The 26709-nt window shown below is 35.2% G+C and overlaps 1 protein-coding gene across 5 annotated transcripts in view; it reads right to left on the reverse strand.

The window, feature by feature from the left end:
- Window positions 1-26709, reverse strand: part of EYA4 (EYA transcriptional coactivator and phosphatase 4) — a 287676-nt gene that overhangs the window by 199829 nt on the left and 61138 nt on the right. For all 5 annotated transcript variants that reach the window (XM_081045126.1, XM_081045125.1, XM_081045127.1 and 2 more), the window contains exon 2: window positions 23947-24045. In XM_081045126.1, the coding sequence (XP_080901252.1) occupies window positions 23947-23957 (11 nt within the window). In that variant the 5' untranslated portion in view covers window positions 23958-24045. The remainder of the gene's footprint in view (window positions 1-23946; window positions 24046-26709) is intronic.

The raw sequence follows: 26709 nt of genomic DNA on the forward strand, positions 1-26709 counted from the left end.
AAACCTGGAAATCCAGAACGTGCACACAGGAGAAAACTCACCAGCCAGAGACAATGGTGGTTAGTATGTTCATCACATGTAATTAATACAATAGTATAATGTTTAAAAAATAAACATTCATTCATCATGTTTCCCTTAAGGAATTTCTCTCTAAAGAGTGTTTTAATGAATAGTTTACATATTTAAACTTTTTTATCAAGATGATTTAATAGACTTTTATGATTGTAATAAGTATACATTTCCCAGAACCCTCAGACGGAGCATAACCACAAACACACACACACACACATCCTAGTCATTCAGCATGACTCACATGGATATGCTAGTCTCATTATAGTCAAAAGGGTATAAAATATGAAGCATGTGGTATGAAAATTCAAGTCTTAGCTAGAGTTGGCCTTCAGCAAGATGACGTTTCTTGCCGAAGAATTTTGCGAAAATTTTGCTTTTAATTTTATAAACACTAGAAAATTAACTGGACATACAGGACACTTAGAAGGCAAGCAGAGCAATGTGGTAACAATCTAACTACTGTGCTCATTACAAGTTTATAAAGACTGTTTCACGAGAAATTGCTCATACTACATCTCCATTCTGACACTTCTGTGAATTCAAGCTCATCTAAAAATGATAGCAGCCAGTATAAGCAAGCATCCTAGTGAGATTAACAAAACACTGGCCAATAAAAGACACTAATTTATAAAGAAAGATCATCTATCTTCAGCCAAATATTTGTGCTAATTCTGTTATTCTTTTTCATTAACATTTAATAAGAGATGACCAGAGAATCTGAGAATGAATTATTAACGTTCGTCACATAAATTTCTATTTGCAATAAGATTGTGAAGGATGACCATATGATAAGTATTTAATGGCACCTTTTCAATGGTAAAAATATCACAATGGGATTGGGTTTGGTCATGTATGAAAGATGGAAAGAAAAATATTTGAATAAAGTCAACAAAGGAATAAGTAGGATTCTAATGCACATGTTAAGTTTTCACATTATGTAAATAGATTCATGATTAGAATTTTTGTTTGCATAATTGTACACAGTACTGCATACTTGTGATTTGTTTTTCTAATTCACTCCCTGGGGACATATGCTAGCAGTTCCCACTTTGAGTCTGGGGTCTCCAATCTAAAATCTTATCTTTCTCAATCTCTAGACTCCAGACTTTATTTCCTGCCCCCACTGACTCATGATAACCTAAGAAGAGTGCCTCACTATCCCATGACATAAAAAGCACTACTAAGACACCTTATTGATAACTCCATCCCTTATCTCTCAACTCATGGGCACGGACTTTTTGTACTTATCTTTAAGTGTCTACTACAGAGCATGGTGCCAGCCCATCACAGGCATTCAGTGAATGAAGGTGTTCACACATTTATCAGGTTGAATCACATGAAATTATCATTTTTGTAGGTCAAAATGGTCATCTAGTGGTAGTTCCATAAGTTCTACCCTAATATTTTTAGCAAGTGATTATAAAGCGCATACTCTGAGCCAGGGATAGTTATAACCGATTTACAGATTTACATGTATTGACACACTTATTTCTCCCTACAACCTCCTAAAGTTTTATTATTCCAATTTTGTAGATGTAGAAACTAAGTGGAGTGAAGTAAATTGTCCAAGTTCAAACAGCCAGTACATTTCAGAATGGGGATTATTCACCACTATGCTATCATTTCTGACATTGTTTTTCCTTTCTTTTTGTCTTTTTTTTTTTTTTTTTTTTTTTTTAGCAAAAAATAAACTCCATAAGTTGAGGATCATCAGTGGAAACTTATGATTTTAAAATTAGATTTTCTAGTGGTTTCCACTGAAAGGGTCTAAACGGAATGACACTTCAATAGCGATGACCGCATCTAGAACTCTGACCTTTGGTTTAGAAATGCCACGTCCCACCAAAAGAAGCAGGGCTCACTGGGAAAACCGGCAGATTCCAGATCTAGTGAAGGAACAGTACAGAGCAAGGTTGAAACATCGTCTTACTCCAAAAACCAAAGATGTACTCAAGGCTTTAAGTGCGGCAGTCAAAAGGACACAGGATTTGGTTTCAGAGATTCCTACTTAACAAATTCAGGATAGTTTGAGTATCAAAAATAATGACAGTAAAGGATTGTAACATTTAATTAAAATAATCCATGAGACCATAATAAGAGAAAAAAGGTAGACAGATCAGATGAAATACTTCTTCTTTACAGAAAAATGGCAAATACTACATGTAGAAGAAATAATAGATCCTGAAAATCACCATTTTATAGTCCTCGGCATAACAGTTAATTCAGTCTATAGTTGTTAGTGAATGCTACAACCACCGAGTGAAAGGTTTTTAGAGAGAAAGAACTTCATGCAGCCTGAAGGTATTTACCTGGCAAAGCTGGTGAAGAAAAACCACAATGCTGGGCTTGGCCTCAAACCCTCATGTGTTTACAGCCTTGGTTGCCACCAACTACTGTGCACGAGATGTTCAGAGAAACCCTACCTGTCAAGGCAGATGTAAAAATGCTGTATAAAAATTAAGTATCTTTTAAAGCATGAATGAAATGGCAGAAAAGTAAGAGGATTCCTCAGAGAACAAAATTGAAAAGACTGGAAAATTCTGCAGGGTTAATGAGCACAAGATGGGATTTGCCTTGGAGTCAATCCCCAGTAGATTCCAACTTAGAGTTTAATAAGGCGAAGCCAAGAGTACAAACAGGGTGAGATATTAAGATCTGGGACATTCACATCAGTGTGGGAACACTGAATGGTTGTACCCTCAGTGATGAAGTACATAAAGCCCCCCGTCTTGTAGAAGGCAATGATGGGGCCCCACTCCTGTCCTGACCTTGGCTTGGATGGAAAAAATAAGAAAACTCTTTCCTGAGAATTCCTAACCACAAGTCCATAATCACTCAATTTGGAATTCAAAATTCACGCTACATGGGTTGCCAAAAAAGCCTGAATCAAAATTTAATTTAAATGAACCCTAAATGATAGGGATTCCAGGCAGTTGGCAGGAGTAAATTCAAATTCTCTGTGTAGGAACATATTTTAAATCCAGACCCCAAGGATTCCCACAGATAAAGTTCAAAACAACATGAGCTCAAAAACGAGAACACAAACACTAACCAACAGAATAATGGTTGTAGCCAGGTTAATTAAAAAAAAAAAAAAAAGCCCCACATAGACCTTAGAGCAAATGGCATTTGATAAAGATATTAACACATACTGATAAAAGCTAATTCACCAGGGAGAAAGAACAATTCTAAATGTGCATGACTCAGCAACATAATTTTAATATGTATAAAGACAAAATAGCATGATAAGATACTGCTATCACAATGAGAGATTTAACACACCTATATTAGTGATTAATAGATTCAGTGACACCCATCCCCCAAAAAACATTGATAGGTTAAGTAATAAAAAATGGTAATATTGAAGCTTTGAATAACACAATTATGTGTACCTTAATGGACATAAATGATAGCTAATAAATGAAAAATAGATGATAAATGAAAAGGAAGAAAGGGCAATAAATGTGCTGTGAATATTAAGCCATGTAGTGGAGAAAAAACATAACCCACATTAAACAAACACTGAATTCTTGATTTCCTTCCCATTCTTCCCTCCTGAAGATTTTTCTCATTGTAGTACTTAGGGTCAAAAAATGTATAGTCATCATTGACCCTCTCTTTTCCTCCCACCCAACATCCAATCCATTAGCTTACCTTGCTGGCTCTACCTTTGAAATAGATCTTGAATCCTAGCACTTCTCATCACTTCCATAGTTAAGACTTTAGCCGAAGCCACCATTGTCTCATATCTGAACTACTTCTATAGCGTCCTAACTGGTCCCCCAAATCCTTCCCTGCTGTCCTATGGTCTATTCTCCATCTAAAATATAAGTCACACCATGTCAAAAACATATGCTCAAATATTTCCAATGACTTCCCATTTCCCTTAGAGTAAAAACCGAAGTTTTGACCAAAGCTTACAGGTTTTAGCCCCATACATCCTCTCTGATCTCATGTGCTACCTTGTCCCATACACTCAATGTGCAGGTACATTGGCCTCATTTTTGTTCCATGATCATGCCAAGCAACTTCCTATCTTCAGAGCACCTCATGTACTGTTCCCTCTGCCTGAAGGCTGTTCCTGCATACATTGTTATGGCTCACCCTTTTCCCTCCTTTAAGCCTCTAGTCAAATATCATCTTTATAAAACAGTCTTCTCTGACCATCAATCTACAGAAAAATAGTATACACACCTCTTCTTCCATCACTTTCTAGCCTGTCACACATCTTTGTTCTTTTTTCATAGCACTTACCACATAGGACAAATGTGTGTATTTTGTTTCTTCTCTCCTTCAGAATATATAATATCTGTAAGCAAAACCTGGTGTCTTTTTTCCACTGTAGTATTTTCAGCACCTATAAAAATGTCTGGCACATAGTAAGTACTTAATTAATGTTTACTTAATAAATTCATCAATAAGTAATAAATATGATATAGCAGAGTAAACAAGGACCCTGGGGTCAGACAGACCTGGATTTGGATCCCATATTTACCAGTTGATATGTGAATTTGTTAAAATCTTAACCTCACTAAGATTCCATTGTCTCACCTTTAAAAAGGGAATGTAAATACCTAAATTGCAATTGTAATTTTTGTAAGGATTAAAATTGCATGTAGGTTCGTACATTTAATATGTATGAAAATTATATATTATATATAAATCACCGAGATTTATAATTATTAGGAGCTCTATCAGTAATAGGTGTCATTATTTTATTTATTTTTTTTTGGAGACACCTTCTTGCTATATCTCTCTCTGTAATGATCAAGCCCGATCTCAACGGAAGTCCCTATAATATAGCATGAGAAAGATAGTTGCCCTGGTGAGGCTGAATAAAATTAATTGGTACAACTTCAAAGTATTTTTCTAAGTGAGTTCAGAATCTTAGCAATACTCTATGATTCCACTTATCGTCACTGTAAGGGAACACCTGTATATATAATCAGATAAAAAACATATTTATAGAGCCAATCATTTATAGAATACTTTTGAAACTCAGATGTCATTTGAATAATTCATTTTGCATAATTTGGGGAAAAAAACTATATTCATCACAAACAGCTTTCCCTGCATAGCATTTTACAACTCAAAATATTAACTTTGACTTAATACTATCAAAAACAACCAGATTAAAAAATGAACCAAAGGCTTTAATAGACACCTCACCAAAGAAGATATACAAATGGTAAATAAGCATCTGTCATCAGGGAAATTGAAATTAAAACAATAATGAGATACCACTACACACCTTTTAGAATGGCCAAAATCAGAAACACTAACAACATCAAATGCTGCTAAGGATGTGGAGCTACAGGAACTCTCTCATTCATTGTTAGTAAAAATGTAAAATGGTACAGTCACTATGGAAAATAGTTTTGCAGTTACTTACAAAACTAAACATATTCTTACTATACATTCCACAGTTATGCCCCTTGGTATTTATTCAAAGAAACTGAAAACTTACATCCACACAAAAACCTGCACATAGATGTTTATTGCAACTTTCTTCATAATTGCCAAATCTTGGAAGCAACCACAATATCCTTCAGTTGCTGAATGGATAAACTGTGGTAACTCCAGACGATGAGATATAATTCAGTGCTAAAAACAAATGAGTTATCAAGCCATGAAAAGATATGGAAGAACCTTACATGCATAAGTTAAGTGAAAGAAGCCAATTTGAAAAGGATACATACTGTATGATTCCAACTGCATGACATTCTGAAAAATGCAGAACAATGGCAACAGTGGAAAAAAAAATCAGTGGTTGCCAGGCGTTGGGGACGGGGGAGGAAAAGGACAAATACACGATTTCTGGGGCAGTGAAAATACTCTGTATGGTATTATAATTATGGATATATGTCATTACACATTTGTCCAAATCCTTAAAATGTACAGCTGCAAGAGTAAACTGTAATAACCCAAAACTATGGACTTTGCATAATTAAGATGTGTCAATGTGGGTTCAACAATGCAAAAAATGTACCCCTCAAATGTACCACTTTAATGTGGTAGGTTGATAATGCAGGAGACTATGCATGAGCTGAGGGAAGGGGTATCGGGAAAACCTCTATACCTTCCCCTCAATTTTGTTCTGACCCTACATGACTGCTTTAAAAAATAAAGTCTTAATAAAATAAGTAAATAAAAATATTAACTTTGAAACTATTAAAAAAAAAAACCTTCAAACATATTTAGACTTATACTCACTATCTCATCGGGAATAAACATTTTCTCATATTGGTTCAGAGTCTGGCCATATTACACTAGAGCAGAATAAGTTTACTCTGAATATTCAAATAAGGAAGAAAGTTAAGAAATATCTAACCAATGCAATGTTGAATAGTTCTTTTAAAATGGAAGGACTGACCTCTATTTTCTTTAATAGGCAAATTATTTCAATGTTGAATGACAACATAAGAGGCAAGAGACAAATAATACATTTTTTCTTGTTCTTTAGTCAGTGGACTGAATGTAGTCCTACATAGTCAACCTCAATTACACATAAATAACTTGCAAGGATAAGCTTGTGAACAGCATACCTATGACGATTTTACCAAAAAAAGAGAACTTTTTAGTTTCCATAATGATGATGATCGTCATCACAATGACATAACAGTTATACTTATAAGGAAGTCTATGGTCTAAGAAGCACAGTCTCACTCTGGCTTCGCTGGGGCAGGCAGGCCTGAAAGTTACAGGGGAGGAAAGAGGCTCAAGGGAGTTACGTTGCTGCAAGCAAAATGATAGGGTAATTGAATGACTGAGATGGAGACTAGAAACCGTTTTTCTGACCCTTAGTGTCCCTCCCAGAATATGATGTTGCCTTTTCTTACTATTTCATAAATTACAGCTGTAACATTGCATATCAAGTATTTCTGAGATTCTTGAGAACAAAAAGCTCATTTATTTCCCATGTATTTTTACATATACAAATGAAAATCAAAGTTAGTGAAATGCATGTATGTATGTACATTATATACACTCTATTAAATCAACATGCATATTTGTGTGTCAATTGTAATAGAAAGAAAATTAGTGCTATGGTGATACAGCCTCATAGAAAATGACATGACCCCCTTCCAGGGCATATGTGTATTTTTAATTGAAACTTTGATATCTTTTAATGGATTTTTAAATTAAAAAAGCAAAGTTCTCTGGACATAGATTGGATGGTGAGGCCATGACAGAACTGAGTTCCTGCTCATAAAGCGACAGAAATTGAGGACATTACGGAGAAAGAGAAATTCAGAACACCTAGAACCGATGGGAAGATGTGAAAGAACTAAGACAAAAGGAGACCATGGAATTAGTGCAAGACAGAAGAGCCCTCTGGGAATAGTGAGCAATTAATGACTAATGAATTGCTACAAACTGTGATATGTGACAGTGAGTTTCAAGTTCTTTCTTAGATTTCACTCACTCCACAACCTCCCCTAGAACTTCGTAAGTGTCTGCAACAGTAACTGCCTGGTGTTCATGGAACAGGGCAGCAGTAACTTGAGAAAGTGATGGACAATGTGAGGCAAAACAACGTGGAGAGGGGACAGAGCCCTCTTGGTCTGAGAGCCACGGTGAACTTCCAAAGGAGAGCAGAGATGCAGTGGTGGCAGTGACTCACTCAGTAGAACAGCAGCTCCTACCTGCCGATCTCAGAAAGCCGGAAGGTAGGAGCACAGAGGGCACAGAGGCAAGAAACGGCTGGGTAGCACAGTGTTGTCTCATCCATCCTATTCTGGCTCACTGTCCTACATCTGTGTTTCTCAGACTTGAAACCATTAGGAATATAATCTGTAGAGTCTAATTTGAGGAATATTAAGTAATTAGATTAACTATTAATAGATAAATGTTGACACTGTGATGTATTTAAGCCAATAAAATATAATTAAAAATGTAAAATTACGGTACAAAAATTTCATAGAAGTACTTGTTTTAAGGTCCTGGGTCAGTCACATGACCCAAAAACGTGCATAGTAATTTTGTTTGCTCAAACATACAATATTTCAGAAGGTTTTATTTTTTTTCACAAAGAACTTGAACTCCACTCCCTCAAGAGATACATCACTAGGTACACAGATTCCAATATGAGAAATATTTGTTCTGTGTCATTTCTTAATCATAATGGATATACAGTCTACTTCCATTTCATAGGCATCTTATTCTCCAATCCAATACAGCCCCCAACTCACACACACATCTGTTTCTTCTAATTTGGTTTCTAACCACTCAAATATAATTACAGTCTTACTTATTTACAGTGATCTCTACATCTGCAAGTTGAGTAAGATCTTATGAAACAGTCACTCCACAAAATTTATATAATGCACTGTGCTACAGGCTATGGTAGATAAAAAGAAGAAGGTGTATTTCCGCCTTTTAGAAACCTAACAATCTGGTTGTAGAGACCTGAGATAAAGTAATAATACAGCCTACAATATAACTCAGTATAGTGTACTACCACTTGTACTTGTTTTTACATTGCTTTGCATTTTTTAGATGCATTTTATGTGACTCATATTTTATTATGCAACCTTGCTTCTCAAATTAGATTTAAAGAAACATGCTATAAAAAACACAGGATTAAATACAGCACATCTTCCTAGAACATCACTTTCATCAATGTTTGGGGTTGGGAAGAAACACTGCTAGAATGAGATAATTTAACTACTAAATTTTTAAAGTTTAGTTTATATTTTAAACCAAAAATATGGAGGAGAAGGCAAAAAGTGAATTTTTTTTTTCAATATCAATCATGAGTCTTCTAAGAAGATTCATTTGAGACTTTCTGTGGACTACTACAGATTCCATCCTCAACTTGATGTAAAGAGGTAGAGAGGATGTCTGTTCTCTCAACAGTTATTCAACATTGTACTAAAAGTTCTAGTCACTGTGATAGGGCAATAAAGGGAAATAAGAGGTATTTAGATTAAGGAATAAAAAATTAAAATTGTCTTTATTCACAGACACTATAATTGTCTATATAGAGAACCTAATGTAGTCGAACTAATAATTATTTGGTAATGTTGCATAATGAAAGATTAATATACCAAAATCAACTTACTTAAATATATAAGGAATAAACAATCGAAAACTGAAATAAAAATCTTTTATTAGCATCAGCATCAAAAATATGAAAGACTAAGGAATGAATCTGACAATGTGTAAGACCAGTATCCTGAAAACTATAAAACATTGCTAAGAGCAATTAAAGAAGACATTGTTAAGATGTTAATTCTCAACACATGATTTATCAATTCAAAGAAATGTGAATTAAAATCCCAGCAGATGTGTTTTTCTTTTCTTTGTAATTAACAAGCTACTAAGATCATGAAAGCCATGAAAGAAAATAACTGCAAAGTATATATTTGAAAAGGATTTGTGTCCAGAATACACACACACACACACACATACACACACACACACAAACATACACACACAGAATTTGTTGTACATAAATTATATCTCAATAAAAATTTAAAAAGTAAAACAAATTAAATAAGGCAATTCCTAGTTACAGAAGGATTCTTATTTCATTTAAAAAATCAGTTTCGAGAGGCACAGAATCATGTATCCTTAAGGTCAGGGATAATAATTTCTAGTTTTTCTTTCCTTTCCACCAGGGACTGAAAACACACACACACACACACACACACACACACACACACACACACAGAGACGCCTGAACAAATATAACAGAATATCTCAATTCAGAAATACAATTATCTCTAAAGCAAGAAGTCAGGAAAGAGGATGTGCCAGGCTTGGCAGCTCAATGATTTCATCAACGACACAAGTTCTCTCCATCCTTCAGCTTGGCCATCCTTAGCATGATGGCTTTTCATTCTTAGGATTATCACCTTATTGTCAGAGAATGGCTAATGCATCACATTCTTCTGCAATAGCCTCCAAAACAGTAAGCAGTGAAGGGATGAGAAAAAAGAGCCCTCCTTCCTGCAGAACTCTATTTAGCTGAAATGAGATCTTTCCCAGAAGCACCTTGGTTCACTGTCCCAACATTAGACCAATCACTTTCAAAGAAAACTAAGATTACCACAAATCTGGCTTCAACCAATTCAATATCTAGGACAGCAAGTGGCCCTCAACAAAATCAGGACTCTGTTAACAAAGAAGAGGTAAATGACTAGTAGACAACTGAAAATGTCTTCTACACTTTGTTGGCTGGTAATTTAAATAGCAGCCCTGAATAGTGATTTATGTTACTGATGTACTCAACTCCCTACCCTCCGTATTCTAGAAAAAAAGCATAAATATGAGTGCTTAATTATTTATTCACAGAGTCTCCTTAGTTTCTAAAAAAGCATTTCTGGTGGTTTATAATACAATATGCTTTAAAATAAGGATTAAATAGCCCAAGTCAAGTTAAAAGAGAAAGAGAAAGGGGTATGGCTTAAGTGTTGGCAACGGTGACATGTACCAGAATACAGGATTCAAAAACTCACTGCTGCCATTGAGCACTTAATTTCTGAATCTCAAAGGAACAAAAACAGGAAAACATGACTAATCAAACAGTTCTTGATGTAGACAGTACAAAATATAAATAGTAACTTTCTTTGCAATGCTTATATCATTTCATTTTTATTAATGACATCTTCTAATGACATTTTCTTCAGAAGTAATTAAAATTAGTTCACATTTTCTGTGCCATAGGGCCTATGGTTGAGTTGCGTGTAAAAACCCTCAGATTATTCTACTGAAGATGAGAAATCCTGGCTAAGAATTTTCACTGTGCTTATGGAATACTGGGAACTGAATATGGTGGGGATTAATGTGGATGCAAATAAGTCTGAAATTTTCAGTACAGGTTTATACTCTGTGTGACTTCAAAAAATGCGACAATGACAGTTCTCTAGACTCAAAACTTCTACAAATGCCGTAGTTGAAAGCTCTGGGATATGAGAAATCCAAGCATGCTGGGATTATAAAGATCACAGCCTGGGATTCAAAACCTCCAGCTTGAATCCTGACTGTCCTAACCCCCAGCTGTGTGACCCTGAACAACTTCTTTATCGCCTGGGTCCTTAGTTTACTTTAATTACATCTATGAAATGATAAGGGTTTGATGGCCTGATCTCTGCTGTCTCTTCAGGATTTAACATGCAAAGACTCTGCCAAACGGACAACATTTAGAAAAAGAACAAAACTATTTAAGTGGACATACATAAGTTTCTGGGGGCTTTTTAAAATACATCCAGATGCCAAAGGATATTGTTTAAAAATATTTTAAAGTCTGGAAAAAATTTAATAAAAAATTTTCCTTTTCTATCATTCCTAAATTTGCTCCTTGTCCCAAAGATAGACAAAGCCAGAAACTGGGAGTACATCCTCCTACCACCCAATTCCTTGTATAAAGTCTAATACAATCGAATAGCAAAGCAACTTCCAGCTTAAGATCTCCACGTCTGCATTGAATCCATGTAACAAACACCAATATCCTGAAGGCCTTCACTTAATTCCCTTAAGTCTCAAGCTCGACACTAAGGGCTCAAGAATTAAAATAATGTATCTACAATCCAATTATAATGTGAAACAATCAAATAAACTAAAGGGGAAAAAATTGGTCTAGCATTAAAATACTAAAACTATGAAATCAGAAACATTTAGTGTTAAAATTCACTCCCTTGCAAATTAGTACATTCACTCAACATTCTAAAATACAAATAATTATGCATAACCTGCACTTATCATTAATGAGTCCTGATTTACGGAGTAACTTAGGTACAACAAAATGTGTTTGAATCAACCAAAAAGTAAGCAGATACCATTACAGTAAATACCATAAAAGTATTCCGCAAAACTCTAGAAAGACCTCTTATCCAACCATCCATAACGAGTCACTTAAACATTTAAACGACTCTTGTTATTTTTTACAAAGGGTTTCAATCACAAATTATCTTTCTAGAATAATATGCAAGCCCTTTAATTTTGAATGGCTTTCAAAATCTAAGATATTAAACAAACAAACAAACTGAGAAAAAAGCATCAGTCTCACTGGGGTCCCAGCCAATGTAAACTTTATTTCATGGAAGGAAAAATAAATTCCACAATCTTCCAGTGAAGATGGAAACAATCATGCCTAACATGAATCGGTGTGGATATTATTATGCAAATCACAGCATACTGAAGAAAGGGGGAGCAGGCAGTCCTGGAGTGGGAGAACAGAGGTGACTGCCTTCAAAAGAGTCTGATGAAGGATTCATGCACTTCTAGACAGCTAGAATTAGTAGTACACTGACATCGTTTGTCTCTGTCATCTTATGAAAATGCTTTTAAAACTGAGGACATAAAGCCTTTTTATAAAGGCCTTTTACTTTGAATTCACTTATCTTCAGGCTTACTTCCCTTAATATTAATATATGAAACATTGTTACGACCTGTGACATCTACTATATATTTTTCATTACTGAATCCCGTAGCTAAACTATGATTGTATATAGTTAAACAACATACAAAAGCATATCATGCATATCAATTTGTCAAAGTTATACATGTAAAAAATGCTGATTATACGTAGTAGTTGTCAGATACATTTTATAAGATTTGAGAAATAAACAGAAAACTTTGAGGCAGGGGCTATTGAGACAGGAGTTTGCTAAAATAAGAGTATAAAGCAATAACTTATAAAGACAGCCTGAGCACTCTGAAAAACAATCATACTTTTAAATCTTTGTTGAATAAATATTTTAACTTCCTGTGCACAATTTTAATCTATTGTTTAATTCCGGGTCAAAAATGAAGTAACCCAAATAAGCACTCTGTTATATAAAAGGTCCAGAGGATGAAATTACATCTCTCTCTAATAAGGTCCTTTGAAATCCTATATTAGAGTAATGTAGCAGCCAAATTATTTTTTTCTGTTAATGCTGATTGAGCAGTAAATAATAACTAAGAGAATAATAAACATGTAAAATAAAGTGTTTTACACCTTTGCTTGAGCTTTCTTAAATGACCCTGATCTACCAACAACTTTAGTGCAAGCTCAAATAAAATTATTTCATCAACCTCTAAATAAAACAATAATTCAATGCAATTTTCTGGAAGCTGATTTTGATTTCCAGATGTTAAAAAGTTGTATGCAAAAGTACTCAAATTTTAGTGTTGCGGTTAAAATGAATCAAAATTTCTTATTTGAAAATATCATGCTGTTGTGATTGTCTTAGCCTGATAAAGTATTTAAAGCCTCTCCGCCTCCATCTCTGCATCTCTGAAATAAAGGACTTAGATAGTGTAACCTCTAAAGATCCCCAACACCCGTAAAACAAAGTTCTATAGACTTCTGTATCAAGCATGACAATATGAAAAAGGAGATAAAATAGGAAAGATATTTAATGTAAAAGGAATATGTGTCCTTTTGAATCTTCCTAAAAATTCTACTGTGGAAAAACCAAATTCTACCTGTCTCTTTTGTAATCAGTAGATTGAAAAATAAATACCATCTATTTTATAGTCCTCAATCTACTCTTTTCACACCATTTCCAGTGTGATAGATCTGCAAATTAAAGAAAATGATGGTAGAAAAAAAATGGCCACGGATCAAATTTGTTTTCTTATGTATGAAAACTCAAAACATTTCATTTTGTTGTTGTTGTTGTTGTTGTTGAAGACACAAGTCAGGGTGAGGACTGAAAAATAAATAGGGCATTTTCCCAGCAGATTCCTTTAGCAACTAGTATTCTCAGCTCAGGAGCCAGAGAACCTGGATTAAAATCCTGCTCCCCCACCCACTACCTGGGTAACCCCTTACCGATACACTGGAGGATAATAGTGCCCACCTCATCAAACTGTTGGGAGAATTAAATGAATTAATATACAAAAAGCATTTAGAAAGCCCAGAGGGGAGCTACATAAATGTTAGCTATGAGCATCTGGGGCTCATAATCTAGTTATAATCCACTGTCCACATGTGTCATCCACAGCAGTTTGGGCAAAATAATAAAAGCTAAAGAAAGTAAATAGGCCATGTTTGTCCTTTCTTTTTGAACTTTCGTTTGCTTTTTTTTTTTTTTTTTTTTTTCAGACCTTCTTCCACTGCTATCCTGGCTCCTGCGAAGAGAGTTCACATGAACTTCTTAGCATATTAACCCCTACAAGGGTCTCTGCATCCTAAAGAAGTCTGAGCAGAGAAATCAATCCTTAATTCAAAAAGGTATGAAATGATAGTATTTTGTGTACTTTGGGAGAAGTACTTTTTCAATCTGACTCTATTGTTAAATTTGACCCAATCTCATCTAAATAAATAGGCTGTTTTTTGGCGGATATACTGATATCCAAAGAAAACAGCGCAAGCAGTTTCTTCCAAAGATGTGAGGCATTTTCATTAACCACAAAAGTGTTTATTTTTCTCTTGTCTCTTCTTACTGGTTCCAATGCACTAATTAATTAATTAGCTAATTAATTAATAATTAATTTTCAATTCTAACATATAGTCTTCAATCCTAGTCAGTGTGACCTACTTTGCTAAAGGAAAACTGAAAATGTCTCTCAATAACCTAAATGTTGAATTCTAGAAGATTACCTACTATTTTTTTTTTTTAAATAGTGGCCATTGTTAATCTTCTGTCTGCTTAAATCCTTAATCCTACCAAGCTTCCATCCACTTCCTGACCTTGTGTGAATAAATGCAGTTTCCTCCTAGGAGTTACTTTAAAAAAAAAATGCCATCAAGGGAGGGAACCTTGGAATGTTCAAGGATTGGCACATTCCCTAACATTTTCTGAGTCAGAGGGTGCTATCTGCCCTCAGCCAACATCATCATCTTCATTCCGATCTCCACTGAGCTCCATGTGCAACAACCTGATTCTGTCCTCCAAAGAGTCCTTCTCTGTGTCCACAACCACACACAAGCTTTCTTTTGTTTGAAAAAGCTGCTCCCTTCAACTAGTGTTCAGTTTCTCTTCTTTTAGCACACAGGCTTTCCCTCCCCATCTTCTCTGTATTGTACCTTTAAGATGTCTCTTCTTGCGACAACTCTAATGGGACTGTATGCTGAAGTGCCACCAATGACCTTCTCATGAACAAACGAAACATCATTTTTCTCAATCCCCATTCTGCTGGACCTTGAAGTCTCAGATAGTCATGACCATTTCCTCTTGAAAGTTATCTTGATCATTGGTCTGAGACTGGATTGCCCTGATCTTCCCTTTGTTTCCTTATTTTTTCTCTGTCTCTCCTGATCTGTCTTCCTCCTTCCACTTCAAAGCTCTTTTCAGTCTGGTCTCAAGACTTCTCAGTGAAATTACCCATGTTCATCCCACAGAGCTTCAGATTCAGTCATTCTAATCCATCCATAGTTCCTGGGCAGGCCTTATTGCCCTGTATTTTTCATTCCTGCTATTCGCCAGGCCAGGATAGGATCTGTTGTGTCCATACAATGTCATCCCTTCTACCAAGACCTAGTTAAGGAATGACCTTGCCTATCTATAATTCCCTTCTTGACCTTTCTTGAACAGACCTGCCCTGCTGATAGCACAGTACTTATTCTATACTGTGAACTTGGCAATGTTATTTTGCTTTCTTGCTTAATTCTGTATTTCCATGTCTTTGTCTTTTCAACCCAGTTCCCCCAGTAATTTAATATAGCATATTATGTTAAGTGTTCAGGTAAATCTCCTCAGATATTTTACAGAGAATAAACATATAAACAAATAACTCATTTAAAGCAGACATAATATAGAGCAATGATTTTTCCCTCCTCCCAGAAAACATTTGTTCATGTCTAGGGACATTTTTGATTCTCAGCAGAGAGAGAGAGTGGGGGAGGGAAGGAGGTACTACTGACATCTAGTGGGTAGATACCAGAAATGCTTCTAAACATCATATAATGCATAGGACAGCCCACACTACAAAGAATTATCTGGTCCCAAATGTCAATAATGCTGAAATTGAGAAACCCTGATGTAAGTCAACTCTTCATTGTTAGAATGCTAGAAACATCACATCTATAAACACAGCACTGAGAGAATAATAAATAGTTGTTGATTATTTTCCTCTAAATATGTATGCTTTTTGTTACTTTGATGAAAAATGCAAAAAAGTTAATGATGTCTCAATACCTAATCATCTGTTGGTATTGCTGGCTCTTTCTCCCCTGAGAGAGGTGAACTCAAAAACAAGTAACCCATGTATAACGCAATTGTTGGAAAATTTGGAAGAAAGCACATCGAAGGAAAATTCACTGACTATACTTAGGCCTTTTAACCGATCTCTATCTACACTTACTCTCTTAGTGATCTCAACCAACAATATTTCTTTAAATATCATTGATACCGTGAAGCTTCCCAAATTTATATTTCAACTTCAACCTTCTCTTCTGAGTTCCGAATGGTTACATCTAACTGACTGCCCAACATATCCACTTATAAGTCTCACATCAGGTAAAACTCAATATGTCCCTATTAACTCAGTTGCTGAATACTCTCCTGGCAATCTGTCCTCCATGCAGTGTCTCAGGACTGCAGCCTTCTTTTACCTTGGGGTGCCACCATCTTTATATGAGGCTTCGTCCTCATTCTTCATACTAGGGGAACATACAGACAAAATAATTGTGCAGAGGCTTCTCACTCCCTAGCCTGGAAATGATATGCCCATCACTTACTCTTGCATTTTATGTACCAAAACTAGTTATATGGTCCAGTCTAAATGAACGGGGATAGGAAGTGTAGTACTCGGTGCACCAGAAAAAAAGGAGTATGAAACATGATTGGTGAAAACACGACAATGTCTCTGCCTCCATGTCTAAAACTTAACTCCCGATCTCCACACACATTCTGTTCCTTCTAAGTCATCCCATCTCACTAAAAGCCAACTGCATTCTTTTCCATCGCTCAGGACAAAGACCTTGAAGTCATCTCTGACTCTTATGTTTCTCTCACAATCCACATCCAATCCATCAGCAAATCTGCTTGGCTCTACATTCAGAACACATTCCCAATCCAGTCATTTCTCACCACCTCCACTGCCATATTGTCCTTTGTACATCTGGATACTTACAACAGCCCAGTTTCTATTCTGGTCACCATACAGACTGATTTCAACATAGCAAATGGGCTGATTTTTTAAAAACTGAAGTCACATCATGTCATCCCTAATTCACATGTCTCCATTCACATGTCTCTCAGAGGAACGCTCAAGCTCTTACAATAGCCTAAAAACCCTACAAAATCTGTACTCCTCCACCTTCGTATCATGATTACCTCCTTATTTCTGCCTTATTTTCTTCACTACCGCCACCAACACTGGCCTCCTTTCTATTCCTTGAATGTACCAGGCATGCTGCCACCTCACAGTTTTTGCAGTTGCTTTTCCTTCTAACCAAAATCCACTTTTCCCGATACTAATACAACTCACTCCTTCATCTCCTTCAAATCTTTGCACAAATGCCATCTTCCCAGTAAGATCCATCTAACCATTCTCCAAAAACTAGTTTTCCCCACTCACCCATCTGTCTCCAGAACTTCCTATCATCCTCCCTGCTTTATTTGGTTTTTCTCCTTGCACATATAGTACTACCTAAAATACTGTATTTGCTTACTGTTCAACTTCCTCCACTACAATATAAGCTCCATGAAAATAATATTTATCCACCAAATATTTCCAACATATAAAACCATGCTTCAAATATAACAGTTCTTCACAAATATTCACTGAATAAATTAATAGCCACTGTCCAAATCTCATTTTAAAATAACTTTAAAACTTGACATAACATCTTGCAATCTTATTCTAAACTAAAATTTGGGGAAGGACAGGAATTGTATTATATTTACCTTTTAATCCTCAGTTTAACAAAGTTCCTGACAGAGAGTGAGGAATCTTTAAGTATTTGTTTAATTTAACTAGCTGAATTATCATACAATTTTCATACATTCCCCTATCTTATGACTGCCTGTTCAAAATATTTACTAATGAAGATTGTGCAGTTGATTTGTAGTCACGGTGAAATACGCATTTCTCATCAAGACGCATGATATTTAAAACCTTTGCTCTTTGTTTAAATAAATGGAGATCAAGTTTAGTTTTAATGGATACTTTTAAAAACACCAAATGAATTGAAGTTTCTGAAAACCATTTCAGTGGATCAAAACAAGCCAAATAATGTGTTTATTAGCAGCATGGATTCTGGAATAAGACTATGTGAGCTCACATTCCATCAGCACCGCTTTCTAGCTATCATAACCTTAAATACAATCTCTAAATTCAGCTTCAGTGGGCTCTTCTGTAGACTGGGGTTATGGCAGAGCCCACCACACAGGGTTGCTCTAATGTTCCAGGAGATGAATCACATAAAGCACTTAGTATGGTGCTTACCAATGAATGTAAGCTCTTTTCATCAGTGAACATTTTCCATTATCTGTGTATCTGATAGCAAAATACTTTTCCGACTTCTCAAGATTATTAAAGCATGAAACAAATAGGTTATATTTCTATCACAAAATGTTTTTTTCATTTTTATTTATAACGCAGAATTATTGGACAATCAATATACAACATGAAAGCTGTAAGTTCAAGTAAGAGACTTTTGGTACCCAAAGATATCATAGCTCTTAGTTGCATCTATATCATCAAAACAAAGTGCTCAAAGATGCTGACAACTTTCCAGGCCAGGCCGAGCAGGTATAAGGTTCTGGTGCCACCTGTCCTCCTTACCAAGTCCATGGCAGATTGTACTAAATTGATAGTTATTCTTCCCATGAGCCAGGAGAAGCTTTAGGCTCCTTCTCAACATAGGCAGCTGCTAACAACTGATCACAGCTAATAGAAGAAAAGCCTAATATTTACTTTCTAGATTTTGGCAAATGGTATGCAATAACAATCCATATTTAGTTAAAATAATATTTAGTTAAAAATTGTAGTGAGCTATAATTGGATATAACTTAAAGTGCTTCTAAGTAATTGTGAAATTCTAATACAGAATTTCACATAAGTATGAAAGTTAAATCTTACTTTAAATGCTTACCTCTTTAAATTCTCTTGATCTTCTAAGCCAGACTATAAAATAAGATACAGATATAATGTAAAAAAACAAAACAAAACAAAACAAAAAAAACCTGTTTCAGGACCAAACTTTGTTTTGATCACATGATATTAAACTAGTGTTACACATTTTATGCATTTTTTAAAAGTATGCATAAAGTATGCATGTGAAACCTGAGTTCATAAATCAGTAATCCATTCTGAGAATAACGTTTTGGCTTTCTAAAATTTGCCTGGTTATTCATTCATATACCTTACCAACAGTATATAAAAGCTTTTGAAGAAAACATTTCTTGAATATCAGCAAGAATTGTGCTAAGAAGTAAGGATACAAGATCAACAAAACCTGTTATTACTCTCACATAGTTTATAATCTAGTGGAGAGGCAAATAAACAGGTAAAATTTCAGTTCTGTGGATTAAGTCCTTGGAAAGAGGTAAATACCAAAGGGTATGAAAACACACTATAAAGGCCCCTGACCCAACTTGGCTGACAGTGCAGGGAAGAAGGAGACAATTTTAGAGGCTTGTCCAGAGGTAGTGATACCCATACTGAGTCTTCCAGATTTACAAATTATCCAAGTGGGGAAGAGGCTATAGCACTAGCAAAAGCATAGAAACCTCAGAGAACCTGAAAGAAGCCAGAAATAAAACCAGAGAGATACAGGTAAGCAATTCAGCTGTGCACTTTACTACACACATGGGACTGACTTTCTCCTGAGGGCAAGAAAGTGTCTGGGAAAGATGTTAAGTAGGACAGTGATATATTCAGGTATGTATTTTAGAAAGATCATTCTAAAAGTAAGTTAAAGCAGAAAAAGACAGCCAAGAGATCAAATCAAGATCCAAAACAAAGAGCTGGAGCTAAAAGAACAGCTTTGAGAGACATTAAACCTCAAGAATGGACAGGAGTTTGAGATGGGGATGACTGAGAGAAGGATGATGCCTGTTTTCTGACTTAATCTACTCAAGCTGACGATGGGAAGCACTGAAACAGAGGAGAAAGGGAGAAAAATTGAGAGAGGAAAGCTGGTGAGGTCAGTTTTCATCTGCTGAGTTTGTAGACCTATGTACTTCTAGGCAGGAATGTTCCAGAAGACAGATGGATATATTAACACAAGAATGAATGCATACTCATTAAAGACCATCTGAATTTGTCAGGTGCAGATACATTATAACAAGAATGAATGCATACTCATTAAAGACCATCTGAATTTGTCAGGTAATTGCGATAGCAGGTAACGTTTATAGAGTTTTTACTCTAAGTAAAGCACGTGCTAAGCTGTTCATCTCACTTCACTTTATTACCCTCCCCACGCTACAGATGAGCAAGAGTTTAAGTAATTTCCCAGTCGCTACGAAGTGTTTAAGTGTCAGGGATGTCTGACTTCAGAGTTCAAGACTTTCCCCGTTATACTACGAGTGTGCTGTATCACGCAAAATCCATTATAAGTTTTAGGAACAGATAAAAGTAGGTTCAATTCTAATCTCTGCTACTTAACATTTGTTTAACCTTGATACTCTGTAAGTCATAATTTTCTTATCTACAAAATAGTGACTATAATAATTATATTGCAAGGATATAATAAGGATTGGAGAAGGTATGAAAAATGCTAGATGGAGTATACACGGGCAATAAATAACACTATTGTTATGTCTACGCCTAAAGAAAGAATTCTTCTTGAGGTGAAATAACTATGATCTAAGTAAATTATCTTTCATCTTAATATGAACCTTCTTTTATTCGGTGGGTACAAAAATAAGTGCGGTTTAGAAGGTTAAAAATAATTGCAAAAACCGCAACTACTTCTGCACCAACCTAATAATTCCATCCTCTTTGCTCTATCTCTAAATATTAAGAATCATTTTTCAAAAAGTTTTGAGACATTAATATACTCTGCAAGATTTAAAATAATTTAAAGATCTCATCCTAGTAAAAATCATTTCAATGTAAACGGGGTTGATTCTGACTTTTGTGACATTTCTGTGGGGATGACTGTCAAAATAAGAAAACCCAAAAGCGATAAGGCATGTTGATGTTATGAAGAGAGCTTTGGACTTGGAGTCAGAAGTCCTGTATGAGTCCCAACTCTGGCACTTACCAGCCATGCCAATATGGGAAAGCCATTTAGCAGTCTCAAGCACCCCTTTGTATGTGTACAAGATGAAGAGATTGGTCTATATGGTCTTCTGGTCTAAGAATGTTGAAGGAGGAGGAAGGATTTACAATGTTTATAAAATTAAAGCCATCAATTAACCCTTGACACAAACTTCGAGCTTCCTGTGGTTTAAACCAGAAGCACTCACTCTTGATGGCCTATCAAACCATTCACAGATCAGTAGCTTTCAATTTGACTGACTAGATCATAATCCTCAGGTGGACAGTTCAATGTGGGGGAGCAGAAAGAGAAAGGGACAGTGAAGAGCATTGTTTTCTTCTGTCTTCCATTCTCACCACAAATTCAGCAGCGGGCTCAAGCTGAGAGGTGAGAAAGTCACCCTAGATTTCTGGTTCTCAAACCTGGCTTCACATTAGCAACACCAGGCACTTTCATTTTTTTTTACTTTTTTTAACTTTTTTTTTTTAAATAGTGAGCTCCACAACCCTAAAATATCAAGGTGAGAAAATTATATATGATTGGCAAGGGCTGGGTTTCATTTTGTAAAAAGTGGTATGAAGCACCTTGGGTAATAACCTCGCTCTAAGGTTAAACATAAAAGCACACTGTCTCTAGCATCCATTGTATTGAAAACAAGAAATTCGTTCTTGAGCATACACACACCCTAATGTTGATTAACTGGATCAAACATCCTGGTTTGTGGGAACACCTACTTTAGCTCTGAATATTCCATGTTCTGGGAAACCCCTGGGTCTCTGGAAAACAGAGACAGCTGATCAGTCTAACACAGGCACACGCACACGTGTACACACACACACACGCAGACCTTTACGTAACCCTTAGTATGTCAGAACAAAGTACAGATCAATGGTAGCCCTCTCACAAAGCAGCGCCACAAAGATGACGTCATCAGTCACTCAGATATGCACGTGGTCACACAGACCTCTGACACCACTGGTATTCATAAACATGCAATGGCATGGAGGACATATCATCATGCTGATTCTTGTTCATTGTCTTCGAGTCCACGCTAGGAATATTTAAGTTCAATAAAAAGCACTGAAGAAAGAAAAACTACTCTGAAGCCCCTGCCTCCCAATTGCCACTTATCTATTTTACTAAAAAAATCAGGCAATTTTTGAGGAATAACATCTCTACCATTTGACAGATTTTTAAAAAGTGTTATGGCTTTGTAATTTTTTGTTCCATTTTTCCTACCCTGATTTCATGTGAAATTACATACTAGTAGAATATATAATTAAATCAGAAAATGGTCATATCTGTATGTAAATTAAAGATTTGATTATCATTTCTTTTATTTTTTTATTTTTATTTATTTATTTATTTATTAGTTTCAGGTGTACAAGACAAGGTAATACTTAGACGTTCATCATTTATATCCCTCACACTGTGAACCCCCCTCCCCCCATCCACTATCCCTCCGACCTCACACTGAACCATCACATTATATATATAAAATTATAGTTGGCATTCATTAATGTTTAGCTTCTGGTGTACAATGCCATGATCAGGTATCCACAGTATCCCTGAGGTGGTCTCCCAAATAGGACGCATGTCCATCGGATACCCAACAAAATCTTTACAACATTATTGAATACCTTCCCCAAATTAATTTTCAAAAAAACCCTGAGGCCCTCTTGTGGTTACCAGCTGCTTCCAAATCCCTTCACCTTTCCCCTTATCCCCAACCCCCACCCACACCCATCTAACAACTCTCGGTTTTTTCTTTGTGTCCCCAAAACTGTTTCTGATTAGTTCATTCACATAGTCTTTTCTTTAGATTCCATATATAAGTGAGATCATATGATTATCATTTCTTTTAAATGAAATACTTACTAGAAAAAAAAATAACGTGTAATGGCATGTATACACCAAAATACATATTCCTCTGTATTTTAAAATTGAACTCATCGTAGAAATCTTTTCTAGACCCACCATTACTATATATAAACACACTGCCCTCTGTTGCCTGACAGAAACATTAGACTGCAAGATCAAATCATGATCACATAAGCTAATAAAGAATAGCATCAGTCTGCATACACACACTAGGTAGGTACACATCTCCTTACTCGTGATATCACTAGTTGTCTGTGTGCAGAAATTGGCAATAGTGTGGGAGAGTGGGTGAAGACCTTTCACTGATGCCAGTTCCGTAAACCAAAGAACTGGTGTCATGGAGACACTACTAAAGAGTTAGGAGGAAAGGCCATATAAACCCTTTCCCTTTGAGAAATAAGAATCTTAGAACGATGGCCACCAATCTTGCGCATTCTTCAACATGCAAAGAGTTTAGCAAAATAAGGCAAGCCATTGAGGATTGTGGTTGCCATCTTTGAAATGAACAATAGGCGTTCTAGCAATATACTTTCTCTTTTTATGCTTCTGACATCCAGCAATACATGCACTAAGCACATTTGAAATAAAAGCAATAAAGGAGGTGTGTAAAATTGCTTATACTGTCTAAAACACTTAGCATGATTTCAATGCCCTAGTCTTTCTACCAGTGGCTTTACAAGTAGACAATCAAGGGAGACTCAAAACATGATATCATTAAGCAGGAACAGCACAAATTCCCCAAGGTCTATTTTATGGTCTTAAAAGATAATTCCAAAATCAACTAAAGTATATGTTTGGAGAAAAAAAAAAACACCTTGTTTTTTTACAATATTCCTTTTAGTATGATTTTGAGTAGTTTTACCACAACTTTTTTCAGCAAACTTGCAATTGAATTGACTTACTGATTGTTCATTTAAATCCTGGGAGTCTTCCATGTGGTTTTCTCACTTCTCCTGCCACTCCCAAGTAGAAGCAGCTTCCTTCAATTAAAAATGAACTGTCTAAAACAAAAAGATGGAAACAAAGAGGGAAAATGAAAAAGTTATCTCTTTTGTTTATCTGTAATTTTACCAAAACATACTATGATTTATGTGATAGATGGTAATCTGTAGAATTATTTTTAAAGAACAAAATTCATTAATATTGTCCCCATATCTGATAAAAATAATGGTCTTGAAAAACACATCATGGTAAAATTGGGTATGTGAACAGCTACTCAGGAATCCTACAGATAAACAGAAACATCTGAGGACAACTTTGGAGACACAGTCTGAATAAACACTTAATACATTATTTTGCTGAGAGAGGTTTGTCATTAAGTAGTTGATGGATTAAAAGAGTTTATATTATTAACCTTTTACTTTCGAAAATACAGTGTGTATTTTAATATGACAGCTTTCTATTACAGGAAAATTTGTCTGAATTAACAGACGATCATTATTCAGTTCAAAAGAATATATTATTATAAAATACATCCCTAATTTTAAAGAGAATTAAAATAAGACTAATAATAAAGAATCACAAATATATATGGAGGGACAACTGGTCAATTAACTAAGGTGCGACAGTTAACTATTTTTAAAAAGTTAGTCTTTTCTCCATACCATACATTAAAAAATTCCCAGCAAATTGAAGCTTGAAAAAACTCAAAACAAAAATAGGATATACATATTTTTTTAACTCCTAGATAGAGAAAGATTTTATAATAGGAGCAATGCAATATAACACAAAAAGGCCAAACATTTCCCTTGAATCCACACATACACACACGAAAAAATTAATAATAATCAAAATTAAAAGATACATGAAAATATCCTCTGGTGACCAGGATCACTGTGGCTCACGCTTGCCTTGGATATGGTGCTCACCATGGGAAGCACGGTCACTGGTCCATCTGATGCTGACCAGCTATGACTCCACAGCTGCCTTCCCCTCGAGCCCTTCCTCCATCCTCCAGGATGGAACTGTGGCCACTCATCTCCTTTAGAGCCATTTTCTCCTCACTACCTGGATAACAAATTAGCTAACTGTTCTCTTGAAGTGGAGAATCTGATGTTCCTTTTCATTCGAACAGATAAATGAGTAAGATGAATGGTAAAAACACTGTACCAGATTACAAAGGGAAGGGACGATAACTGCAGCTACATAAAAAACAACACAAAACTTTGCATTTCTGAGCAGAGGTAAAGAGCCCCAAAAGTAAAAGGGCACAACAGATTATGGAAAATATTTTCAGTTAATATTGTAAGTGTGACACTGAGAACAAAGAAATCGGTAAGAAAATGTGTACGGGCCTGTTAGATGATTAAGCAAGGATATGAGAACACAAATCATTATAAGAAAATGCAAATAATAAATAAACATATGGAAAATGTTCACTTTTACAGTTACCAAAATATGTAAACTTAAGCAACAAGTATACGACTACATTTGGATTACTGTATATATATTCAATAACCAAAACATTTTAAATATTAATAATACCCATTGTCAGAAAGCATACAGTGCAAATGGTGTCCACACTCAATTGTCAGTAATAATGTTGAGTTTTCTAACACTTGTAGACAGCAATCTGTCACTGAATTTCAAAAGGCATAAGTATGTGTAAATTTTTATTCAATAATAACTTTCCTAAGGAGTAAATTTCCCCCCAAAAAAGTCACAAGGTATTTACTACAGTTTTATTAATGATAATAAAAACTAGAAACAGCCTCCTCTTTGTAGTGGATTGATTAAATAAATTATGATCAACCAATTTAATGTAATATTATTTAATGATCAAAAGAGTAATTATTAAAAATGGAAAAGTGAAAATTACTGAACGTGTATTAAGTAAAAAAATCAGAACAAAAAATTTCAGCTATGCTTACACCAATGTGCATGACTTTGGATATTGCTTAAAAAGGCAAATTAAACATAAAAACAATAAAGAATAACACTTTTGGTTCCACATACTTTGATTATTGCTGGTTTTATGTTGTCTGTGCAATAAATTTTTTTTCACTATAATGCAGGAAGCACATAATAAGTAAACCCAAATGATGCTAAAAATTATTTTATAAGATCAGTTAAAATTATAGACACTATAGTGAAGATGAATTTTCTAAGTAGACCCATTCCTCAAGTGGCCTTTGTGGCTTCTTCTACATGGATTAAACCTCACAACCAGGGTAATCTCTTCAAAGGCAGGCACACTTTATAGTTTTTACTAAAGCACCTAGCTCACTGCTTGGCAAGCATTAGAAGTTTAATATGAATTAAATGAATGACACAAATAATGGTGGATGAAATCATATATAATGTATCTAATGATGTGAAGGGAATAAATAAACAGCCAGATAATTTAACTTTTGAAAATGATGTCTCAAGTATGTGGCTATTTTAAGAAAAATTCTGTTTCGTTCTACATTTTTGGGGTCCATAACTGTCTTCATTTTACTTTTTACTTTGTATAAAGACAGTAAGGATAGAAACTTTTGGGGACATTTTATTTGGTATATGAGATTATTTTAACTTTTCAGAAAATTTAACATTGAGAATTACTCCACCAGATATTTTCCTACTCACCTGACCTAATAATAAAATATACTTATAATAAAATTACTATTGATAACCATTCTAATAATTGTTTACTTACAACACAGTATGTTGTTTTAGTTTCCTAG

The sequence above is a fragment of the Rhinolophus hipposideros genome (assembly GCF_964194185.1).
Source record: "Rhinolophus hipposideros genome assembly, chromosome: 3".
Classification (NCBI taxonomy): Eukaryota; Metazoa; Chordata; class Mammalia; order Chiroptera; family Rhinolophidae; genus Rhinolophus; species Rhinolophus hipposideros.